General features: G+C 42.5%; 2 protein-coding genes across 2 annotated transcripts; one reads left to right on the top strand and one right to left on the bottom strand.

Moving 5' to 3' along the window:
* Positions 1–6228: 6228 nt before the first annotated feature.
* On the top strand, positions 6229–11187 carry ptgr2 (prostaglandin reductase 2). The gene is made up of 9 exons (XM_066684509.1): positions 6229–6365; positions 6486–6604; positions 7079–7270; positions 7370–7540; positions 8478–8687; positions 8804–8925; positions 9527–9614; positions 10441–10480; positions 10562–11187. Exons 1-9 carry the CDS (start codon positions 6326–6328, stop codon positions 10624–10626), a joined length of 1047 nt encoding a protein of 348 aa, XP_066540606.1. The 5' UTR covers positions 6229–6325; the 3' UTR covers positions 10627–11187.
* Positions 11188–11439: 252 nt separating this feature from the next.
* tmem62 (transmembrane protein 62) lies at positions 11440–25015 on the bottom strand. Its single transcript, XM_066674561.1, has 14 exons — positions 24736–25015; positions 23983–24094; positions 22841–22978; positions 21545–21590; positions 20304–20445; positions 20093–20217; positions 19826–19948; positions 18256–18411; positions 17919–18078; positions 17363–17476; positions 17173–17278; positions 16976–17071; positions 16061–16179; positions 11440–15722 (listed from the first exon to the last, which is right to left on the bottom strand). The coding sequence occupies exons 1-14, from the start codon at positions 24940–24942 to the stop codon at positions 15405–15407; spliced, it is 1962 nt and encodes a 653-aa protein (XP_066530658.1). The 5' UTR covers positions 24943–25015; the 3' UTR covers positions 11440–15404.
* Positions 25016–25556: the final 541 nt, after the last annotated feature.

Genomic DNA, 25556 nt, shown 5'->3' with positions numbered 1-25556 from the left:
TTGGACGCAGCGCCAGTTTGCTTCAAACAAGTCAAAACGAGAAGAGGCTCTTTGAGGCTTTGTTCACAACTAACATCTCTGCATGATTCACACTAACCTACTGGGTGAAAAAACACGGACACATAGGTGTCTGTACAGACTGATGTTAGCTAACACCGTGGCTGTGCACTGAAGATAGACTTGGTTCTAAACAACGTAAAGGAAAAGCCGTCATCGGACAGAGCTTCAGCTCAGAGTTATTTATCCTGAAGATGAAAGGAGTTTCTACCAGAATGCATTCATAAGCTCTTCCTATCACTGGCTATACGCAGTAGCCTCGCACATCTGCAGGGGTGGAAAAAGTACAGAGAAAGCGTACTGCAGTGAAAGTGTGGGTGCTGTGTCATAATGTTAGTGAACTTAAATTAAAAAGCCTGTACCTGATACAGTAATGAAGACATTGAATTTGCTTCAGTGAAAAACAAAGAGGAATTCCAACATTCGAATAGAAACACTCGGTTAAAGAGGTTTGATGTGAAATAGTAAACTGAATTGTACATTTTTAAGATAGGAACCAGGGCTCTTACATCCCACACTGTTAAAATCACCAGTTATCCTTCATGTCTCTGAGATTTTATATTATTTTAATGACACTAAAACTAAAGACACAAGACATTTTTTTTCTCTGATATGTAATTTCATAGTTTCAGTAAAACCTAAAAAAAAAAAAGTCCCCACCCAGCTCTTTTAAACATCTGTGAGAAAATAAATACGTCCACAAATAATTTGATGTATTTCAGTTACATTATAATTTAAAAAGGAGTGAGTGTTTGCTTGTGTTCTGTCTCCTCTGTGCCATCCCTGCTGTGTGGGCGCGGACCCCAGCAGATTGATTGACAGTCTGTGTCTAACGTATCCGCCCAGTGAGTAAATAAGGCACAGCTTCCCAGTGGTTACGGATAATCTGACTGGGGCTGTGTCCCACATCTCTACCTAGCCCCTACTTAGTGCAGTACACGAGTCTTCAATCACTGGCTCTTGGGCCCAGACAGCGTACAATGGGTCTAACAAAAGAGGCATTTGTGAATGTTTACATAACTCCACACGGCACGTACAGCCTTACGTTTGGGTGCATAAGCCAACAGGTTGTAACTCACATAGTGCACTATTTCAGGAGAAGGTTTGGGACGAAGCCTGTCAGAATATTTCTCAAATAAATGCATAAAATAAAGCAGAAGAACTTGTTTTTATCTCCTGCAGAGTCCTGGATATTTCCCCCCTGTGTTTCCTCTGTTTGTGCTGCATCTATTAGTCAATAGATGTTTTTTGTTATCCATGGCATTGTAGATTACTCTAAATGAAGTGTAGTGTAATTACTAAACAGAGATTAGGGGGCACTATACAAAAGATTTTTAAAAATGTATATGGCATTTTATGAAGTTAATCAAAATGTCTGCTAATAAATATAAAAAGGACAAAATGTCAAACAGGGACTTTATGTATAAATCCCCCAGAATAGCATGTACCTAGGGTTGAACAATAATTCAATATCAATATATAGCAATATAAAATGATTCAATAACAATTATATGATTTTTAAACACATTTGCAATATTTCAATACACATTATTTAAAGCATCTGTCACTGACTGACGCCACTGTGGTCACTACACTACACCACTGTTGTCAGTTCATTGCACTCACGTCAACATTGTTGTTTGACGGTGGTGTCAGGTTTCTTTCAGTTATTAGCAGTTTTTCTGTAGCTTTATTTAATTGTTCATGTTAATATCTGAATGATATAATATCGACTGAAATTAAGAAATATATTACGATATAAATTCTGTCCGTATCGTCCAGCTCTATGTGCACACTTGCGTATTTCCCACCCATCTGTTAGCAGAACTTGTTGCTATTGACTTATGTGAAATATCTGACTGTGTTCCAAGGAAGTTAGTGTGAATATGAGCTCAATGAGGAGGATACAGTGGTAGCAGCATGCCCCGTGTCCATTTCCAAGCAAACTTAAAAATGTCTTTTAAGAAATGCTCAATCAAACATTTCCAGGGGGTTAAATAACACTGTTACATATTAATACACATAAACCTCGTGCGCGAGTTAACAGACAGGCTTCACTGCTTGTAATATGATCCCCCTGAATGGAGATCAGCCAATATCAGCTATTAAAGCCTCGGGAGAACAATGTGTTCCACATCAGAACATAACACTGTACACATTTTAGAAAGACATTTTCTTCCCAATTTGGCAAAACCCTGTCCCATGTACGATTAAAGAAGTTGTGTGTCCGTATCGGCGCAGTTTCGAGGCCCCTGGCCCTGTAATGATATTGGGTAGGAGCCCCTCGTTAAAACCAAGACTCAAAGTGGTTTTAGAGCCACTTGTCTCTTAATACACACCCCCGAACTCCATGGAGCAGCTCAGAACAACAGTTCCAGGCATGACCAAGCATGTTTGCCAAGAGAAAGCGGACACTGGGCCCTAGCCATGTGTCAGTGTGCGCATGCTGCCTCTGCCTCAGCTTAAAATAAAGTGTAAAGCCAACAAACATCCAGGCCCTTGAATCTTGATATAAGCTATAGCTAGAGAGTAAGATGTTTATTTTAGTGTAAGCATTCAGACCCAGCAGCAGATATTTCACACTCCTTTTGGTGTCAGTGACAAGTACGAGCAATTGTTCAATACGGTGTCATTAATTTGTCATGCATAATCTTGAAATATGTAGAGCTCTACCATTTCCAGTCACATTTTCCAACAGGTTTCTGACTGCTGCACCACTGCTTCTGCCAAAATGTAAAGCTGATGCGATTTACTGTAACATAAGGTTAAATCCAGAGGTGACAAATTCAGGGCCAGGAAGTAATGGGCTGATCCTTCCTAGAATTTCAAACTTTCAACTGTGCTGAGGTGGTTCAGAGATGATCAGAAAAGCCAGGCTGGGATTCAATCCTGGAGGGGATTTTTACATTCTGGACGTCAGACATCTAGTTAAATCTTAAAACCAAAACAAGACTCGAGTCACTATAGTTGTATGTTCAAATCCCCTCCATTTTAGTGTGTGTGTGTGTGTGTGTGTGTGTGGAGGATGTAGTCTGGTTATCATGTAAATGTGTTTAAATTTGTTAGTATATATGTCTGTATGTGTCTCTCTCTCTGTCTATCTATCTGTGTGTGTGTGTGATGTTTGCTCTCATTGCCTCTGCAGTGCTGAGCCTGGAGTAGGAAAAACAGAGGGTCTGTTCTCCCTATTAACATCTCAGTGAAGCATCACAGTGATTCTGACGCTGTATTTTTAACATAAAAATATTATCTAATGTTCCTTTAAGATGTCAGGGGCAGTTTATATATTGACAACAACTATATCTGAATCTCTGAACAGGGCTGGGGTTGTAGGGGGTTAACCGATGACTGGAGGAGGGCTTTAAGGTGGAATACTTTCTCTGCTACTACTAAAAGCCTTTCAGATGCAGACCACAAAAATGTTGTGCCTGCCTTAAACAGAAAGTAAACTGGAACTGAGAGGTGACGGCAGAGGAGCCAAGGTAAGGGAGGTAGATGTTGCACCATCGTGCTGCACAAGCAAAAGCAGACAGAGTGCTCACTCAGGACCTCAGTAACTTACAGGAACACCACTGTGCTGCAAGGATCTTCCCCACAAAGGCTTCCAGTGAAGACATGGACCATATTTAATAATACTAATAACCACAAATCTCATGGGAAATCTGTATCAGTGATAAACTGTAACAACATTTTACCCCTTTAAAGGCATCACCTAAATAAATCCTCCTCTAAATGATCCCTGGTGGGAGGGGAAAGCCCCTAAAAACCGAGCTGTTACCGTTTAGAGTGCATAAGAGTGTGGCATGCACTTCTGTCATTTCAGCAGGGAAACACCCAGAGAGCAACGTGAAGATCATCTGTCGACACTTTGCACCAAGAAGCAAACACACACGTCGCAAATACGTGCAGCATTTGGCAGAAGCCCCACACATTTGCATACACTCAGCACTAAGCGTTTTACAGTACCTCAGTGTCTTGGGTCGCAGTTTGAAAACACTCCACTCCGTTTAAAGCTGCTGCTTACAAAAGACAGGGGGGGAAAAAACTTTCATTCGTCACTTCCTCGTTAGTAACATGAGCACAACGGATATTCCCAAATTTGGCGCCCTGTGGAACGCCGTTCCACGGGGAATAACAGCTCATTTAACCTTTACTGTGTGCACCACAACCAATGGTGAACATCTGCAGGATGTTGCCTCCAGTTTTAGACCCGTTTTCGGGTCCAGACGAGTGGGTAGAAGCTGCACAACAGGAGCAACTCGCTCCTTAAACCACTTATACATTCCATTTGTCCTCATCTCTGAATAGAAAGTTCATATATCTCTTTAAGTTCTCCTCATAATGAAAGTAACCCAGTAAACAAGGAACGTCCCTGGACGTTTAAAATAGGTCTAAAAGTAGTCTGTTCGTCAAGGACATATTTTAAACGTCAATGGACGTCCAAAATCCATCTTAATAAGTTAGTTAAGTGGTGACCATTCGATAACGTCAGTGGACGTCCAGAATGCGTTTTATACAAGTAGTTCATTTCGGGACCAATTAATAACGTCAATGGACGTCCAAAATACGTCTAATAGTCGTCTTTTCAATGTCTGTTTGGACGTCTTTTCAACTTTCATTTTCAACCTTAAGAGAACGTTGATTAGACGTCAGTCATTGCGTTATTTCAACGTTGAATCAACGGCTAAATGTTTACTGTGAAATGTCCACCTCAAAACAACCGTCTGTTTCCACAGGGTCAGCCAAAAGACACACCTAAGGCTAATTCCCAAAACTGGGTTTCTCTGTAAGCAGGAATGGTAAGCTTCAAATGCAAGCTCTTCATTGACCATACAGGAGCCCCTTTGTAGTTATACACATCGAGATGTAGTATATCTGTTGCTCTGCATACGTTGTTACCACTTATTCTGTTTTCACTCGTAGATTTAGAGACCGTTGCTGCACAGTGTGTGTTGGTCGTCCTTTAGTCCTTCATCAGGTTTTTTTGGATGGTGGACTAAGCTCTGTCCTGCAGTGGCACTAAGCGCTTTAAAAACTTCAGGAGCTCGTACCAACACAGCACTAAAGATCCACCTTCCAAATCGTGCCCGCTCTGTGGGGGTCCTGAGCACTGATGAACAGAGTTAAAAGGGGCTAGCAAAGTATGCAGAGCAGCAGATGGACCATATCCCGTAACTGTAGAACTACAAAGTCCCTAATAACTACGTAATGTATAATAATAATAATAATAATAATAATAATAATAATAATAATAACAATCATCATCATCACCACTTCACAGGAACCAATCAAAATCAGAGTTCCCAGTCACGTGTCGTTTGAACGGGTAAAGCTTAATCCCATAGCATTCCCTAGTCCCTACAAAGTGCACCATATAGATAATGAAACTATCTTCTGCACTCAAAACATGCACTACAGAAGGAACAGCTAATGGCTGAATATAAGTAGACGTATACACAAACTGCACCATTTTGGTGGAAAAACTCTTATTTTACAAAATATGTAGTCCACTATATAGGGAGTACTGGAGCCGTTTGAGATGCACCCAGAAATCATGAGGTTTGTCAGTAGTGAACATTCCGACTCTTTTGTAGTGAATCATGTCAATGAGTTCGGTTCACGAAAAAGAGTTTCGATTAACAAAATATCACCAATAAATTCGGTAAATATGTGGTAGATTCACAGAAACTGTACAATCCATCAAAAAAGCTGGTATTACACCATCAGAACGGACAATTTGGAGATGAAACTGAGCCTATGTCTCAAAAATTGGGAGATATTTCTTCATATTCTGTAACTGTTTTATCATGTCCATGGGAAGGCTGGGGCCTGATCCTACCTGGAATTATTGAGTGCAAGCTGCACTACCTGGAGAAAACCTACACGGACACAGGGAGAACACACCACACTCCTTAAAGTCTGTGACCCGAGGTGTCTGAACCCTGGAGCTGTGTAAAAATGGCACTACCTGTTGCGCCAGTGTTGAATTTGGTGAAATTGTGTTGAATTCGGTGATGTATGCAGCGAAAATCCAGGAGAAAATAATAATATGATGATGAAGAAGAAGAAAATAATCATGACAATATAATAACAATGATTTGATAGCTGTTCAACACGAGTCGGCTCACATAGTTCACATGAAATAACTGACACAAAGAGCTGATTCAAATAACCGATTCAAAGAGCCGAATCCGTGCCAAAGCTGCACCGTGTCACGTAGTTTAGTTTCTCTGCACTGTTTAACAAGTTTTGTCCAGTCCTTTTCAATATGTTATCGGTGCAAAGGGTCGTGTTGTCCTCTCGCCCAGGTAATGTCACGCTTCAGTGTCCGGTGTGTGTGTGTTTCGCTTGTTTCTCGGCTGACCTTAGCTAAACTTGCTGCTGTTCTCCACGAATTTGAAGTAAATATCGTTCTTGTTTGTTCCAAGGAAACAACGGCAGTCCAGTTCCAGAGAATTTCCGCCTGGAGGAGACCACTTTACCCACGGACCTAAAGCAGGGACAAGTGTTAGTGAGGACCTTGTATCTGTCTGTAGACCCCTACATGGTGAGAGGTTTTAATAAACAGTAATTTATCATTATACTGTCATGGCTTCCCTGTTTCTACACTTGGTGCACAGTGATAGATTTAAGTCTATCTGTTGCTTTGCTTTCTCTTCAATTCTCAGGAACTCTGGTCCACCTTGTAGATGTAACAGTAGCTCATCTGTTGCTGCACAATGTATGTTGTGCTGGTATGAGTGGATCAGACACAGCAGTGCTGCTGGAGTTTAATCAGGACTCGTAGTCCGCCAACCAGAATGATCCAGCTGACAGTGTTCTATGTCCACTGATGAAGGACTACTGGATGACCAACACAAACTGTGCAGCAACTAAATAATAGCATACCTGCTCTGTGTTTGTCCGTTAATGAAATAAAAATGCAAATAAAGATGAGATGGATGAGTTGCTTTGTTCAGCTTTACATGGCTATCTGTATATCTGTGCTTTAATTAAACTTTGTTGAAACACCTCTGTGCAGCGCTGTCGTATGAATGAGGACACGGGTGCTGATTACCTACTGCCCTGGAAGCTGGGTGTGTGTGTTGATGGAGGTGGGGTGGGCGTGGTGGAGGCCAGCAAGAATCAAACATTTGCCATTGGTGACATCGTCACCTCCTTTACTTGGCCTTGGCAAACCCACAATGTAATCGATGGCAACTCTTTACAAAAGGTATTTTTTTTATTATTATTATTTTCTAAGTAGTAACTGCTTAACCGTCACAATTGTCTTTCATGTGGAACTGTGTGACGAGTTTGTGCTTCCTTGTAGATTGACCCTGAGATAGTGGATGGACATCTGTCATACGTTCTGGGTGCAGTAGGCATGCCTGGGCTCACAGCACTTCTAGGAGTTAGAGAGAAAGGTCATGTAACACCAGGAGCCGGTCAGACCATGGTGGTCAGTGGAGCAGCTGGAGCTTGTGGTTCACTCGCTGGACAGGTACTTATTATGTAAACAGGAATAAAAATAGAAAAGCTGTCTTTGTTTGAGACCACATTTATTCGTTACGATCAAGTGGTCAGTCTTATTAGTGTGGGTGAGTTAGTAAGCGTGCTTGTTCCAAAATCCAGAATTGTGATTGGCTGGTAAGCATGTTACTAACATATTAATCCAATAAAATAACAAATGAACTGTTATAGACTGAAGTTTTAGGGCTCTTTGACAGTAATAGAATGCAAAGTTGTTGTATTTGAAAATGATGACTGTATACAAACATGATAACCTTCGAAAATTGCTGCCGTTCTGAACTGAAGAGTAACTTTACCCCATTTTTATTGACTAAGAATATGACAGGAACGCCCCTCTCTTTTTATTGGCTCATAGTAAAACAGACACACCCACTTCACACACATTCTGTCTGTCCAAACCACACACACCTTTACTTCGCATACTACAGCAATGAATACATTTCTAATGGTTGTGTGCTTGTTTTCTAACACACAGCCTCGGACACAGCCTGTCTTCACAGTTTGAACATTAAAACTTGCTGTGTGACCCCCACAAAGATAAAGCCCTCCTGCCCCAGCACCCTTTCCTCAGTGATATATAAAACAGTATTTTTTGGAAACAGTATGGTGGTATAACAGTATGATGGTTATACAAACCAAACCTAACCCCCACATTACAATGTTCAAAATCCAGTATTGTGGATTACCTGGACTTTTTAGGTGGTTTGTATTTAATAGTAGGTCATAACAGAAGTGTACGCCTCAGAAATCCGTGCTAGAGTCAAGGTGTAATGAAACTCTTATGAAACTCAGATTTACTGATGTTTGAATGGATTAATGTTGACGTAAAATTAGCACACTTGTTTCCATATTATATAGCCGTGTCATGACCCCAAACATAAATGCATTCTCGTCTGCCGTGGTGTCAGATCGGCAGGCTGGACGGCTGTGAAAGAGTGGTCGGGATCTGTGGATCAGATGAGAAGAGCCGTGTCCTGGTGTCAGAGCTGGGTTTCTCAGCTGCTGTGAATTATAAAAAGGGAGATATCGCGTCAGCACTGAGGGACTGTTGTCCCAGGGGAGTGGACATCTACTTTGACAATGTGGGAGGTCCCATCAGTGACGCTGTCATATCTCAGGTGGGGACTCTCCAGTCTATACATAGACAACTTTGCAGACAGCTCACTGTTAGACAGTAATATAAGTTGTGGCTTTGATAATATAGGCTTTTGCTTATCTCAAATCTGTAATGCAGATGAACACTGGGGGACGTGTGATCCTGTGTGGCCAGATCTCTCAGTACAATAAAGATGTACCCTACCCACCTCCACTGAGTGAAGAAACTCAAGAAGCTCTACGCAGCAAAAACATCACTAGGTATTAACCCATTCTGTTTATAAGGTTTCACACTGTATGTTGTATTCAGTAGCTAGCATCATGAGCTTCATTTATTCGTTACGATCAAGTGGTCAGTCCTATTAGCGTGGGTGAGTTTGTAAGCGTGCTTGTTCCAAAATCCAGAATTGTGATTGGCTGGTAAGCATGTTACTAACATATCGATCCAATAAAATAACAAATGAACTGTTTTAGACTGTAGTTTTAAGGCTCTCTGACAGTAATAGAATGCAAAGTTGTTGTATTTGAAAATGACGACTGTATACAAACATGATAACCTTCGAAATTTGACGCCATTCTGAACTGAAGAGTAACTTTCCCCCATTTTTATTGGCTAAGAATAAGACAGGAGCGCCCCCTCTCTTTTTATTGGCTCATAGTAAAACAGACACACCCACTTCACATGGTCTCCATGGTACTGGAGACATATGCTTTGGTTCTGGCTGAAAGTTGCATTCCGGTCACATACCCTCAGCAGATGTCGCTCTATCTGTCACACTACAGTGGCTGAGATTTAACCATGTTGTTGTCTCACAGAGAAATACACCATCAGTCTGATCTGTATCCTTTTGCTCCTGTTCAGAGAAAGGTTTATGGTGTTAAACTACATGGAGAAACATGACGAAGGCCTCCTGCAGCTGAGTCAGTGGGTGAAAACTGGACAACTTAAGGTTAGAACAAAATATTGTGGAGTCATGCAGTGTGAAAAAATGCTTTTTATTGTCGAACATTTTTTTTTTTTTGGTCTCAGCTCTGAATTCACGGGAATAGATTTATTGAGTAGTAACAATAATGAATTTGTCATTTTACTGTAAACATTGCAACTAAACGCCACACTGAATCCGCCTCCGTCTCCAGAACACCACGGGAGTTCAGCAGTGTTTCCGAAGCTCACTGGGGGCGTTTGAGGCTCTGCTTCTGTGTGTTGCTATATATTATATTTTGGTTATGTTTTAATAGGGTGACCAGATGTCCTCTTTTTTATACTTAAAAAATGTCCGGGCGGAATTTCACAAACATCCAGGATTTTGTTTTTCTAGAGCTTACATAGAATTTTGAGAAGCGTTTCGTTCACAAACTAGTCCCGCCCTCCCCTACTCCGATTGGTTCGCTTGAGTGAGAAGGGGGCGTGAAGAAGTAGCCCAAAATCTTCTGATTGGACGGTCTGACTGTAGAGCTACCATTATTGGTCGATAACCTTCTCTGTAAACATTTAATTGGTCAGTCTGCACGTCAGTAGTCCTTGTTTACGTCAGGCAAAGCTCAGGTACCTACCCTCATCTCGAGCAGCTATGCTGAAACGTAAATGTAAGTTCTCGTGAGAGCTCAACCCTCACTCACCCCGAGACGTGTCCTCTTTTTTACCATCTCAGATTTTCTGAGTCGGTGTGAAGCACACCGTTAATCTACGTGCGTTTTCTTGATGCATAAAAATCGGACTCGGTGTGAAAAGGCCTTTATGCTGCAGAAATGTAATTCCTACTCATTTTTCTTTAGGTGCTGGAAACTGTACAGAATGGTGTAGAAAACATGGGCGGTAAGACCTCCAGTAAATTATTGCATCCTATTTACTAAATAAGTAAAATAATTTATTCCAAAGGGTGATTTTATATTGCAGCTGCCTTTTGCTCAATGATGACCGGAGGCAATGTTGGGAAGCAAATTGTCAAAATCTCAGACTGAACTTCTCAACCTCTCCAGCAGGAGGTGCTGCAGGGGCCTGGGACTTACTCATGCTAATGGTAATACATGCATTGTGTGAATGTTTACATTTAACTGTATCGCTAGGTTAGTTCTATGATAAGCCTTAGATACAGTACAAATGTCACACGTGCCAAACACCACATTTTTAAAAGCTAGGTTTATATTTAGGGTTAGTAATAGGGTTAGAGTGAGGTCCGTTGATGTTAATTTTCAGTAATTCAGTTACTCCATTATGTGTGACTGTGGAGAGTGTGGAATGTTTGTCTAACACAGTTTTGATGTTTTGTCTGGTTTATGTGATCTGCACTGAACACAGTAGGTACTGAGTTAAACTGATCTTGGGGAAACTATTAATTTATTCACAATGAATGTCAATCATTTCAACTGGAGCAGCAAAGTATGTGTAAATGACTTGCTTAAGTTTAGCTGTCATTTCAGATGAAGGGTATTTGTATTATTAAGGCACTTAAGGGCAAATGTGCCATGTTTTCCATGTGAAAATGTACAGTACTCACTGTTAGTTATAAATCAAATAAATATTTAGTAAAAAATAAAAATGAAAAGTATATAATTTCCTTTGTGTCTTTATACGTTTCATTTTACACACACTGGAATAATTTACACAGGTGTGAGAGTAACTGTGTGTGTGTGTGTGTGTGTGTGTGTGCGTGTGTCTGCTTGCCGTACACCTGTAAAATATGCAATGCAAATGACAAAAGATTCATTATTGGTTCATGGACTACAAATAAGAAGTGCTGAGTTATGAAATAAGGGTAGACATGTACTCTCTGAATTTATTTATTTATTTATTTGTCAGAAAATAGTTTTGGGCCAATCACATTCAGCTTTGGACACCTTTAGATAAGTGGCATACATTTTTGGAAGAGCAGCTTTGATCAGCACTAGTGGAACTACAAAGTGACGTGGTTACATTGGTCACCAACAGGAATCCAGAACACAATATCAAACCGGATAAACTGATGATAAAAACATAGCGTTTCAAAAATCAAAGTCATTTCAAGTAACATCCTGATCACATCACCACAAGTCGAGATTAACATGTAACAATTAAATATCAGATTGCAGAAACCCGTCTAGACAAACGCTAAAGGAGCAACTCGCCCAAAACCCATAAATTCACCCTGTTGATCGATAATCCACAGTAGTTCAGTGATTCAGTCTTTACATTCCTGAGACAACAGAGAACTCGAGCGACCTCACACGGGAAAGCAACAGAATACACTTGTCGACAAATACACTTGAAAGTCATGTCACAGCAGGTGAGTGGTTGGACTGGAATTTCACAGAAAACACAAAAAAGAAGAAACAACAACACCACGGTTGGACATAGTCTGAGACCCTTTTTAACTTAAACTCTGCCTTGTGTGTGTGTGAACTCATCTTCCAGTTGGCTTTGTCATGTATTATAATGTCAGTCCCAACAGAAACAAGACGATAAATTATGGATCAGAGTTTAATTTAACTTTCTCGGCATGTGTTCAGACCAGGGGGTGGTTCCACAAAGCAGAGGCATATAACTTACGCTCAGGGTGCTTCTCAATAGCAACAACGCAAAGGAGGAGCATGTTTCCTACAGAAGAACGTTCTTGAGAGTATGTTCACCTCGGGAGAGTAAACCTATGACGCAGAAATAAATGATGGATGTTTCGGGTCGACTCACTGGCCAATCACAAACTGCTGCTCGTTTTTAGAAGTAGATCAAGAACAACATCCAGGGATTTGGAACCGTTCTTAAATACTGTAACCAAACTTGGGCAGTGGAAGACAACATCGAGCAAGAAGCAGAGAACATAAGAACACACAAGAACGTGTACAAGGAAACGAGTTGAGGACTGTACACTAACATTTCCTACTGGACGAAGTGTGACTACAGGGTTAGGTTTTCTGGTTAAACTGAGAAATCCTGCTTTGCTAAACACCCCTCCTGACCAAAAATATCATTTACTGATCTGGGGGTTGTCAGGAAACTTGGAGTCAAGTCTTAGGACTGTCCAACAGTGTGTCTCCCAGCCTTTTGGCTCAGGCAAAGTGTACAAGTAGATTTTAGAAGATCCAAAAAAATCCTACATTCATTTTTCATTAAAAAGTGTGGTTTTCTTGAAGACAGACAAAATATCACCATAGAGACCAGCTTGGGACCCTTTAGATATCATGATTGTTTTTTTTTATTGTGTACTTAGCTTGTTTTACAGCAAAACACACAGACTCCCATGTCTAAGCTTGGGTAAAAAAAGCATCCCGAACCTTAACAAGGATTTGTTTCAATTCAATCTTTACAGCTTCATATTCACTACGAAATGTGAATGGTGTTCGATCGTAACCACATTTGCTTTGAGTATGTGACTGTGCTGATCTAGGACATTTTTAAAGAAAAACTAGGTAAGATTTGGCATTTTAGCTAGGCTCCGCCTAGACTTCATTCATTCATTGTCTGTAACCCTTATTCAGTTGAGGGTCACGAGGGTCTAGAGCCTACCAGGAATCACTGGGTGCAAGGAAGGAACACACCCTGGAGGGGGCGCCGGTCTTTCAAAGGTGATACACACACACACTCACACATACACTCACACCTACAGACACTTTTGAATCGCCAATCCACCTACCAATGTGTGTTTTTGGAGTGTGGGAGGAAACCGGAGCACCCGGAGGAAACCGGAGCACCCGGAAGAAACCTACGCAGACACAGGGAGAACACACCACACTCCTCACAGACAGTCACCCGGAGCGGGACTCGAACCCAAAACCTCCAGGTCCCTGGAGCTGTGACTGCTGCACCACTGTGGCGCCCCTACCCCTACCGAGTGTAATTAAATTATACAGCACTGTCCTCAAGTCAAGGATGTGTGTGATTACCTGCCCACGTCCAAAAGATACATAGTGCTATTTCTGCAGTGCTGAGCCTGTAGTAGCAATGCCAGAGGCTCCATTCTCCCTGTTGCAGGTCAGTCAATCATCACAGTGAGTCTGAAGCAGTAATTTTAAGGTAAAAATATTAACTACTGTTGCTTTACAATTTAGTTTTCATCGCACGTCATTTAATCATAATGTGGTTTTAATTTGTTTGTCAGATGTAACTCTTTTGTATTCACTTCACTGTAAGATGAAGATTTATGATCTCTTAAAAGCTTTAAAGTGCTGGAGTTAGATGTGGTCACTAGAATTCAAAAAGAACAAGGAACGTCAGCACACCCTGCAACGCAACCATCTGACTGACATCAGCAGCACAGTATGAAACAGAATGCTTGTAGGTTTTAGGATTGTTTCCCCCAAGCTATCGACATATCTATTCAGGACAGAATGTGACAGTCGTGTCTCCTGTGGGTGATTCAGCAACGACAATGCCAACAGGTTAAAGAGGTTTTTCAAGCAGAAATACTGGATTTCCTAAACAATGGCCCAGAAGCAGACATACAACTCTCTTTCTCTACAAACATAATACGAAAAACCAGGACAGTCTACTTTCTTTGTGGCGTATACCCTCACAGTCATGGTTAAAAAAATAGCCTCATGCATTTTTCCCACTGAAGAGTGTTTGTATAAAATAAATTCTGACAGCAGAGTGAGCTAACAGTTCTAAGGTAACTTCATTAGTTTTGGTGTTAAACTGCTGGAATATCTTCTGTTTCTTCTACTGGAAATAACTTGACAACAGCCAGTTTTATGGCACTTTTCCACTGCATGGTCCCTACACTTACCGACTGTACTCTCTGTTTGGTCACTGGCTCGTTTTCCATTACCACAGCTCTTCCCCAAAATGTGGCTGTGACGTCGCAAAACCCCGTCTCTAATGGGGAACAGCAGGCTTTGGAAACCACAACAGTGACGGTAATGTTAAGCGGTGTTTACTCATGGTGTATTGGCATGTTGTTGTTGTTTGGGACTGAACACAGCTCCGTCATCAGTTCAGACAGATCAGTAGAGTTTGTTCCTTCCTTGTTGCAGCGTCTGGCTCTCATTGGATTCTTTCGTCGGCCACCGATCCAAGGAGCGTTTGAACCTCTTCAAAAGCCCACGGTGTAATTTTATGAGCTGCCATCATGAGTCAGATAATAAACAAATGTGATCTCTGCTGTCAATTATGTGCTGGACATCTCAATTATGTCTTGATTGAGGACTCTCTCTGGAAAATCAAGGCTCTGTAAGGTTTGCACATCACGGTTCAGTCCCTACTCGGCTCACGTTGAACCATGAGTGAACAGGAACTAAGAAACAACCTGGATCCAGGGACCAATTTAGGTAGAGTAGAGTCATGCAGAGTAAGTACCATGCAGTGGAAAAGCACCAGATTGCAGATTGGCCACAGTAATGCAGTGTGGCCCAAGACCCTGGAGACTGGACGGAGCCAAAAGCCTCACTACTGACCGGGAAGAAGCAAACAGGGGAAACCGGGGAAGAGGAAAAAACTTCGGCCGGCAAGGCAGAGCTTGAAGCCAAGAGAGCTTTGCCCCTTTTCCCCTGTCCTTTTTGTCAGGGATGGTTGGATGTCCTTCTGTTCAGGCGACCAGTGAAGACTGACAGGGGCACAGTCCACACACAGACTCCTCCAACATAGGAGTCTACGTTACTGACTTAAGATGGCACGTTCATTTTCAGGACACTTACAGGATAATACAGCTGGTGCTTGTACAGGACGAGGAAAAACTTGGCAAAAAACAAGGCTAATAAATAAGAATAAATTATTCCAAAAAATAATGACAGCAAATCAACATGAGGTGTCTTGGCAGCGAGTCTCGCTGTCATAACTGGGTGTCGCTCTTATTGTCAGTGAAGTGTGGTACTGCTCCCCTCCAGGCTTTGTAGATCAGCAGCAGACCCATCACCAGCGCCCAGGTTCGCACCGGAGACAGCAAGAAAGCCAGCAACCCATAGGTCTCCAGCAGGAAGTAGCAAGAGTACGCCTGCCAGATGAGGAGCAGCAGCATGCTCAAGTGAATAGCCGGAGTCCGCCAGCGGCATCCTGGCCGGCAGAAGTGGGAGCGAAACGAGCAGCCTCGACAGCGTTGGTGAATAGTCCAGCAGAGGTAGCAGGTCAGAGGCATGTTGAAGAACAACAACTGTAGAAAACACAAAAAAATTAGCATTCACTCCACAAGGGCCCTAGACAGATATGAAAACAACCCTCAGAATGAAAACAAAGTTATTATATTGACTAAATTAATGTTTAAGGGTCCTCTTTGCTTTATCGCCACTATATTGTAACATAGCAAAGCCTGGTAACCTCTGTTTCTATGCGACAGTAGAGAAAAATTATGTTCTGCCAAAATACTGAAGACAGTGAGGTGAATTCCCTCACCTTGTTGATTTGAAAGAGGTGAAGATCTAAGAGCTAAGGTTGTGGTAGATGATTAGCACTAAAGGGTAGATCTCTTACAATCCTCAGATCTTTTTTTACCTGCATCACACCCACTATATATGACAGACTTCCCTCCAGGAAATGGCCATCCACAAAAACACCGAATGCAAAACAAACCCCAATGTGGCCGTCGATCACCTCACCGATGAACCAAGGGCCTGCAAACCAACAGACAACACAAGTTCAGTCTGTACACTAACAGAAGGACAGCAGTCCATACTTCCATACAATCCAAATGTAAGATCATATAAATAGTGAAATAATTTCATGACATTAAGAGCAGCTAGGGTCTTTAAATTGTTTGAAAATCATAAAGTTTATGAAGGTGTGGTAGGAATATATAGGCTATGAGCTCCGTATATACAATATTTTAAAAATGTGAAAGATGGACCAGGACCCTGAAATTGAATTGAGAGGAAAAGATGATGATGATGATGATAATGTGAAAGATGGACACTAGGCCTGTGTTTTCTAGTTGATATTTCACATGCTGTTGGTGTGGATGCTTTTCCTTAATAAACTACTATCAGAGATGTCTACATGCTTGTGGATGTGGCCTGAGCTCATTTCTGGCCTGGTCATTAACACCGGTCATCCAACTCCTGGTCTCCCCTACTGAGCTCAACGTTCATAGTTTAATCCAGTGCCACATGTTGCCCAGAAAAGAGGCGCTGTTTTCACACAAGTCTGTGCTTTTTGTTTTTTAGCCGTTGTTGGCCGCAGTAATGTAGTAACCTTACAGCTTGAAATTTCTGTCTCTTTTTCTCTCTCTACTACCCCCACTCCACAAATACACACACATACACCCAGTCACCTTTTACGCATTCAGAGTGTCCAGTCCAATGAAATGCAGAGAACACAAATCAAATACTTCCTTAACACGGCACGGTAAAATAAACAAAAATCAACATCAGTGGATATTGAGAAAGTGTGAAAGTTATCTGGGAAACTTACCAAATGCTGTACACAGATTAAACAGCAGAAGAGTGTAGTAGAAGGTGTTAACTGTGCTGAAAAGTTGTAGAGATATGCATGCTTGAGAAAACAGGCCTAAAAAAAGACAAAGAACACATGGTTTTTCAGCACAGTGTCCACCGTATAGTCGGTGAAGTCGGGTTTACACTGCTCATTTAAGAACCGACAATATTTACCATGTTTCCTCTGAGTTAAACCTCGGGCAGAGGGCACTTGCAAAAATTTGAAGACCACGAGGACACCTACATTCAGCAACACCACAGCTACAAATGCAATACGTGCCTTAGAAGAGACACACACACAAACAGGAATTAGAAACATCATCCGCCATCTCTGATCTAATGCTGTCTTCACTTCTTTCCTTACCAGGATGTAGTGATCAGTGAGCAGGATGAAGGACGGCAGGAAGCCGAAGCTGAGTGTGAGATCTTCCTGTAGCGTGAAATGCTGCTCTCGCACCTTTGAGCGACCTGCTGAGTCCTTGCATAAACACACACACACACAGATAAAAAGGTACACATACACCATTGCTTTGGAGATGTTGCTTTTTCCAGTTTAACAAAACATAACATTAAAACAACATTAAAGTCATAACATTCAAACAACTCCTTATTTTTACAGTAACCCCTTTCATCCAGTTCTTCAAGGGTCAAGACCACCACTGAACCACCACAGAGCAGGTAGGCTATTATTTGTGCGGGTTTAGAAACTCCAGCAGCACTGCTGTGTCTGATCCACTTGCACAAGCACAACACACCACCACCATGTCAGTGTCACTGCAGTGCTGAGAATGGTCCACCGCTCAAATAACAGCCTGTGACCTGACCAAATCAGTTATGACATCAAAAACAGGCAAAGACAAAACAGCATAGTATTTTCTACTAAAAGAAGCTCCGCTCAAACTGGTGTGGGTTTTATTTACCTCCACTTTGACGCTGATTTTGTGCAGGTCAGTAGAGTACAGAGAAGGATTCCAGGGCAGTACATAGAGAGGACCTCCCACCGACACTGCTTTCCCTAGGGGCTTGCCATCCACAGTTACATGCACCGCCGTAATTGGTGCAGCTGAGAAAACCAGCATCCTGTAGAACACAAAACACACACACACCACCACAATCAGCTCTGAGCCCCCAACCCTGCAATTAGAGCTTCATCTCAGTTTTATAAGAGAATACATGCAGAGAAGAGGAGGTTGGAAACAGCAGGAGGTAGGGTGAGGGGGAGGTAGAGTCTCAAGAAGACACACACAGAGGAGACACCTGATGTGTGTTGAGCTGCGGATGCGGCCCAGAGGCTCCACTCCTGGGTGCAGGTACTGCACATCTTTGGGGTTGGTGATGACCACAGCTGGCCAGTCCTCAAACGTCAGGTCTGAAAAGCTGAAGAGGTCATGGTCAAAGGCCAGTACCCTGAACCTGATCAGAGGAATGAAACACATTACTGTCATTAAACAGTGAAACACCACCTTTGCACAACACTCAAATGTCAAATATCGAATGTATTCTGCTAAATTTAAAGCAAGATTATTATATATTTGCTGAAATAGTATTTAGGGCAGCACGGTGGCGCAGCAGGTAGTGTCGCAGTCACACAGATCCAGGCACCTGGAGGTTGTGGGTTCGATTCCCGCTCCGGGTGACTGTCTGTGAGGAGTTGGTGTGTTCCCCCCCGTGTCTGCGTGGGTTTCCTCTGGGTGCTCCGGTTTCCTCCCACAGTCCAAAAACACACGTTGGTAGGTGGATTGGTGACTCCAAAGTGTCCGTAGGTGTGAATGTGTGTGTGTGTGTTGCCCTGTGAAGGACTGGCGCCCCCTCCAGGGTGTATTCCCCGCCTTGCGCCCAATGATTCCAGGTAAGCTCTGGACCCACCGCGACCCTGAATTGGATAAGCGGTTACAGATAATAAATGAATGAATGAATGAAATAGTATTTAATTCATTAATTTATTCATTGTATTTATTCATTATTCATTTATTATCCAGTTCAGGGTCGCAGTGGGTCCAGAGCCTACCTGGAATTATTGGGCGCAAGGCGGGGAATACACCCTGGAGGGGGTGCCAGTCCTTCACAGGGCAACACAGACACACACGCATTCACTCACACACACACACCTACGGACACATTTGAGTCGCCAATCCACCTACCAACGTGTGTTTTTGGACCGTGGGAGGAAACCGGAGCACACGGAGGAAACCCACGCAGACACAGGGAGAACACACCACACTCCTCACAGACAGTCACCCGGAGTGGGACTCGAACCCACAACCTCCAGGCCCCTGGAGCTGTGACAGAGACACTACCTGCTGCACCACTGTGCCACCCTGAAATAGTCTTTGAAAAATGATCTTATCTTGACATTCTGTTCACCTTAATGCAATTTCAGAGGGAAAATTACAAACAGGAACTGTGTATAAGTCTTGTGTGAGCTATATTTAGTTTCAGATCCTCAGAGAGCTGCTTAGATGAGTTCCCCGATCATTAGCTCTCGCCAATTCCCCTGATAGCTAGGACTCACCCAATAACACCCATCCAACTGAAAGGAAACATGAAAGGACACATGACGCCAGCCAATATTGGTTGTTTTGTTTTAACCTACCACCTTAAATGTGCTGTAGCATCAGGCGTCAGAATGCATTTGCTTTACCATTTAAGGTGGAACTGGAAAGGGTCATAGTATACTGAAACTACATTAAATTAAGATAATACATTGGAGGACCAGCTGTCTCCCAAAAAACTGGGCCAATGCTTAGACCACTTCCCTTATAGAGACCTCCATAACCTGCTGTGTTAGGGTTCAGTACACTTTTGTACCTCAACATGCTGTGCTTACCTGCGATTATCCATCCAGTCTCCCAGCTCCAGCTCCAGAGTACCTCCAAAGTGTCTACTGTGGAGGATGGGCATAGTGCCACCCAGTGTGTGCAGATGTCCACAGAGGTATGCCACTGCAGTGCTGCAGAGACCAACCAACACAATAAGATACAGATAGCATCACAAGCTTCAGCTTTGTACAACACAACCAGGCTGCTCCTATTTACTCCACTGCTGGCTGAACATCTTTTCAGACACACACATTTTACATCACTATATCCCTCACCTCATCAAAGCTCTAACTCCTGGAGAAGGCGACATGATAGTGGAGGTGGTGTAATGTCCAAACCAGATGGTCTGATTGCTGCTGTAGCTCTCCTTCCTGAAAGTTTCCAACGTGTCCATTTGACCCTGTCAGTAACATAAAGAAAATATGGTTCAAAGTCACATAATATTACAACAATATCCATCTGGACTGTAAGTAAAGTAAAGAAGACCTGATTGAGTATTCCATAGAAGTTGTAGGGACGCTTAGGCCCTGGTGTGAGGGTGGCATCAGCACAGATGAAGGAATAGTTCCCAAAGGGAGTACTGTGTACGTAATGGAAGGAGCCCACCTTCTGGGTAGCAGAATATTTCCTGACAACCCAAAGTAAGAAACAATGCATAAACATGGCATAATAACAACAGTTACCATCCACATACTTAGAACACAAAATGGTGCATTTATATTTGTCTCAGTACAGCTAGAATAGAGCTGGTCTGAATTCGGCTGACTTAAGGGCAATTTATACTTCTGCATTGACTCGAGGCAGAGCCTACGCTGTTTATACTTCTGTGTTGGTGTCTGTGTCGCTCTGCAATTGCACCTCCACACCACTAGGGGCTGAATCTCAAACATCTACCTCTAACCTGTATAGTTAACAATGTAGTGGTGTAATAGAATTACTTTTATAAATCTTTAAAGTGCACTATTTAGGGAGTAGGTTGCTGTCTGTGACAGAGCAGAGTTTACTTGAGGTGCCTAATATAAAGCCGGCACGTTTTCCCCACGTGGTCCTGCTTCTCATTGAATTACGTTTCTCTTTGGAGACCTCCATATTTTTCCTTTGTGTAAAAATTTTATTGATTCCTGAAGACCACACCGTGTCTGAGGAAATCTCTTGCTATGAAATTGCTGTTGTCTACGTCTCTGTGTGGAGGAGTTCATGTTCCTGTACTTCTTTGGTTCAACATAAACAATGTCTGTCCGACTTCTAACCAATCACAGTTGTTGCTGTCTGCATTGATGCGACACGTAGTTAAATTCCTGCAGAGGTGCATGTTCACATGTAGGGTCTATGCAGAAGTATAAACCGGGCTTTAATCCTTACCTTACCTCATGGGGAAACCACTGGTCTGCTTGTGCTACTACAAATCCAGGCCTGGACCCTGAGGAACTCAATCTTGCCCTTAAACGAGGGAGTACCTGGAGAACCAGAATGTGCAATCCCGAGAGACAACTATCAGCTCGTCAGAAGTGATGTGTGAACCAGGTCTGGGTGGTGTTATGGTGGTCTCTCAGGGAAACTGGATCTGTGGTAGCACAAGCAGAACAGTCCCCACCTCCCACCCCCCACCCCCCTTGACACCTCCACATTAGAACTTTATTTTGGACACTATTTAACTGAACTGTATGTAAAAGGTAACAGATCCTGATAGTAAATTTACAATGATAGTCCATGAGTTTTTAACAGACCTGAAGTAGTTGTCCACACTGTCCAGAGATACGACGTTGAAGGCATCTGGAAAGATAAGAAAGGGTGTATAGTGTAGACTGCATTTTATAGGATATACTATTTGAGAGTTGAGTACAGGATCAAAGACAGCTTCTGCCTGGCAGTGTGGTAAAGCAACACCAATTAAAATGTCCCTGAAGAAAACGTAATCATTGGCAAGCTGGTGCATCAAAGCTGAACTCGAGATATGTGTCTCACAGATGTGAGTGGCTAAGTGGCTAATACACAATAATGCATAAAAAACACTGAGTCTCTCCAATCACAGCACTGGATCCATGCATGGACAGCTAACGGGGGGGGGGGGTGCTGTTGTGGGGCTTGTGGATGCTTAATGAAAGCATTTGTGCTTTCATTGGATGCTTTGTGAAAAAGGAGGAGAATATATCAGCTTCCTATAAGTTTCAGACAAACTAAGTCCATAGATTGGAGAAGTTGTGTTTAATCTGTTTACAAATGAAAACGCACACAGTTTTGATCAGAGCTGGGCTCCATTTCAAAATCATTACTATTCCTAGTAAATAAAGAACTGAGAGATGTGTTTCTCAAGTGAGCTTAAATGGTCTAGATGCTAACAGATGGTCCACAGAGATGACTCACTACAATGGACCTAAATAAACAGCAGGAAATACAAAAGAAAATGATGCAACACTAAGGCTTCATTTAGGCACTCCACACATTGGCTATAAATATTTTTCTTGTGTGCCCAGGCTGGACCACACTAACACTTTAACAAACACGCACACTAATCAGCCAAGCATTTAAGATGACTTACTTGTTTCTACACTCATTGTCCAACTGACCATACAGGAGCAGTTCTTAGTTCATTACTTGTTCTGCGTATTTTGTTAGCCCCCTTCCAGCCTCTTTTTCAATGCTCAGAACCCCGAAAGGACTACCACAGAGCAGCCATTATTTAGGGCCAGTGCAGTGACACTGACGTAGTGGTGGTGGTGTGTTAGTGTGTGTTGTGCTGACACAAGTGGATCAGGCAGCTGCTGCTGGAGTTTTTAAACTCTTAAAAGTTCACTCGCTAGTGCTGACCCAAAAGCATCCAGCCGACAGCGTCCTGTGTCACTGATGACGGACTAGACAAAGACCAACACAAACTGTGCAGCGACAGATGAGCTACTGCCTCTGACTTTACATCTACAAGGTGGACCAACGAGGGAGGAGTGTCTCACAGAGTGGACAGTGAGGGTTTAAACTCAAGCAGCCACTGCGGTGTCAGATTGATGTTCAAACAGAAAGATACCAACCATGGTTTCCCCGAATGTCTATCCATTTAGTGTGCTCCAGCACTCGTGATCTTTTCAGGATGTTGTGATAGGCCTGCCACTCCACCTCGTGTTGAAGGGAGCCCATTTTATTCTCAGTCTTTGCATCTGTTAAGTCCCCTAGGAAATAACCGGAGAAAGACATGTTTGAACATGTTATGTTTCAACTACACTCTCAGAAAAAAAGGGATGGTGGGGGGTAAATTATTGGTCACTAAAGGTACAAACAGTGTAGTGTATCTTTAAAGGTACAGCAGTGGTGTTAAAGTCCAGTTGTGTTCCCTAAAGGTTCATTACCTTCTCTTCTCCAGAAGGAGAGGGGGATCTCTGTAATCTTTCATTATACAACTGACATATAAAAGAAATGAATATAATACATTTATAATAGAATAAAGTACAATTAACCTCCAAAGTACTGAATATGTGCCCCTGAGGGTACCACTACAGTGACAGCTTTTCTGTCATGGGGAAACCACTAATCTGTTTGCCTTACCGCAGGACCACCACTGAGACGCTTCGGACCAAAACCCTTCCTTTCATACTCCCTGTTTACTGACAAAGGGCTTTGTAAATACATCTGAGCTTTTTCCCCCAGTGCACAAACAGACTGGAGAGCAGCAAATAGTGAGGAAACATCTCCTGACTTTTATAAAATGTGTGTTTTTTTATTATTATTAGAATCCTGAACATTGACAACCCCAACTGAGTTTCTGAGATTCAGAGTTGGTCAGAGTGCCACGGACTGGATCTGTGGTGGCAGTAGTCTGTGAAAATTAAATGTATATATATATATAGTTACTTAACCATGATTTAACAGTTTGCAATAATAGCAATTCTAATAATAATAATAATTATCATATAATAAAATGTTAATGACCATAGAATGATGTCAGTATGATTTCATAAGAGAAAGAAACCAATTCAAAAGCTGTAGGGCTCACTTCAATTATCTTTAAGATGTAACTGACCATTAAAAAAGTCTGTAATATGGAAATCATGGACCTAAGAGTGTCTTAAGTAGTGTTTCAAAATGTATTGTTCACCCCTTTCATTTATCCCCACAGTTCAGAAAGGACCCAGCCTTAGCAACAGCCATCAAAAACGTGTTCTTCTAGATTTCTCACCTGTAGCCAGCACAAGGGCCGGTTTAATGACATCAATAATGTGAGTGCAGAACCTTTCAAAGTCTGGTGTGCGCTTTGGATCTCGGAAACGACTGATGTGAATGTCTGACACCTGTAAAAAAAACAGGAACACATTAGCTAATCAGCTCATTAGCTTAAAAACTTTCAAACAAATATATTTACGTGAGGACTTTCAGTTGTTCAGGCCATGACAGAATACGGGTGCTGTTAAAGGTTTGGACCACATGTTTGCACTCTCTTTTGTGATGAACTCTGGTTTCTCATGCAATGCTGTCTGAGGGTTCAAAGGTCATGCTCATTGCCCTATATTTACTTTAACCCATCCTATTCCCATCATTGACCCTGAAGGGGTCCATGTGTGAGGCCAACTCATGGATTACACTTACTGGTACCCAGCTGGGCTGCCCAAACTGTCCCCACACAGATGCATTTAATGAGAACAGGTTCAACATTGGGTCACTAGATGTGGCTTTTAATGCAATCTTCCTTTCCACATTAAATAGTTAAGGAGTTGCAGTTTGGTGCCTGTTACACTTGCACCATTTAAGATAGAACTGAAAGCACAGGAGTCAGCTTCTCCTGTGCATCATACAAGAACAGTTACATGTACTGGTTGAGCTTCAATGGACGTCTTTAAATTTACTACTGCTACAGTGTGTTAAGGGAAAATGCCATAGCTATATGTTTACAGCTTCCCTGGTCACGGTACAGTCAGAGCCGAGCTCCAATCACCTGAATAAACCAGAAGATGTTCTCCAGCTCGGCTCCGGGGAACGGAGGCTCGTTCCTCTTCTTCCCTCCTCCCTCCACATCCTCCTTCATCAGGTTGTCTAAACTCCGCTTGGGTAGCCACGTGTTGTCGTAGCTGTCCAGCAGCCAGGAGGTGAAGCAGGCTATCACCAAACCAGCTGCCACCACCGCAGAGAACAGCCTAAGCATCCTGACAGGAGTCCGCTCTCCGCGCACCGAATCACGGACACGGGCCGCTCCTATCTCCGCGTAGTGTCCCGAGTGGACGGGTGGTCAGGTGTCCTGACAATACCAACCTGCTCCACTGGGAGCTGAATGAGAACAGAGCGAAGCCGACTCCCAATTGACCCTTGCGCCCTACCTAGTACACTAGCTGCCTGCTGTCTGTGCATTACAGCCTACAGAAAGTTCCAGTCCCATTTCCGAGGACTTCATGATCTGGACACTCGTCCCAGCGCCTACTGGACATATTAATTCGGCTTCATACGTCCCCAAAATAGACACCTACTGAATACACATAGGGTCGTTTTGGCTATTAATTGTTCACTTTGTGCACTACGTAGTAAGTGGAAGCCGTTTAAGACACAGCCCAAATTAGTGACGTCTGTAGGCTGCAACTTCCTATTGCCTCGACACACAAAAAAAAAGTAAAATAAACACTAGGGGGCGACTGCGAGAGAGTCTATAATCAATAGAAATGAATGGAGCTAACGGTAAAAATATATAATTAACCAAGTAACTGGCCGTCCCTATTGTGGCCAACCTCGTTTAACTTAGGTAATTATAAATATATGTTTAATTTA

This window comes from Hoplias malabaricus, chromosome 1 (assembly GCF_029633855.1).
Source record: "Hoplias malabaricus isolate fHopMal1 chromosome 1, fHopMal1.hap1, whole genome shotgun sequence".
NCBI classification, from domain to species: Eukaryota; Metazoa; Chordata; class Actinopteri; order Characiformes; family Erythrinidae; genus Hoplias; species Hoplias malabaricus.
Note: the sequence above shows the minus strand (reverse complement) of the source record. Positions and strands in the feature narration are given on the sequence as shown.

Bases quoted from the DNA above. Each gene is read 5' to 3' on its own strand.
- ptgr2 (XM_066684509.1), top strand. From the start codon at position 6,326: ATGTTATCGGTGCAAAGGGTCGTGTTGTCCTCTCGCCCAG. The intron at 6,366-6,485 runs GTAATGTCACGC...GTTTGTTCCAAG, and splicing joins CGTGTTGTCCTCTCGCCCAG to GAAACAACGGCAGTCCAGTT. The intron at 6,605-7,078 runs GTGAGAGGTTTT...ACCTCTGTGCAG, and splicing joins TGTCTGTAGACCCCTACATG to CGCTGTCGTATGAATGAGGA.
- tmem62 (XM_066674561.1), bottom strand. From the start codon at position 24,942: ATGCTTAGGCTGTTCTCTGCGGTGGTGGCAGCTGGTTTGGTGATAGCC. The intron at 24,095-24,735 runs GTGATTGGAGCT...TTTTTTTTACAG, and splicing joins ACATCTTCTGGTTTATTCAG to GTGTCAGACATTCACATCAG. The intron at 22,979-23,982 runs GTGAGAAATCTA...GTTATTTCCTAG, and splicing joins GGCCCTTGTGCTGGCTACAG to GGGACTTAACAGATGCAAAG.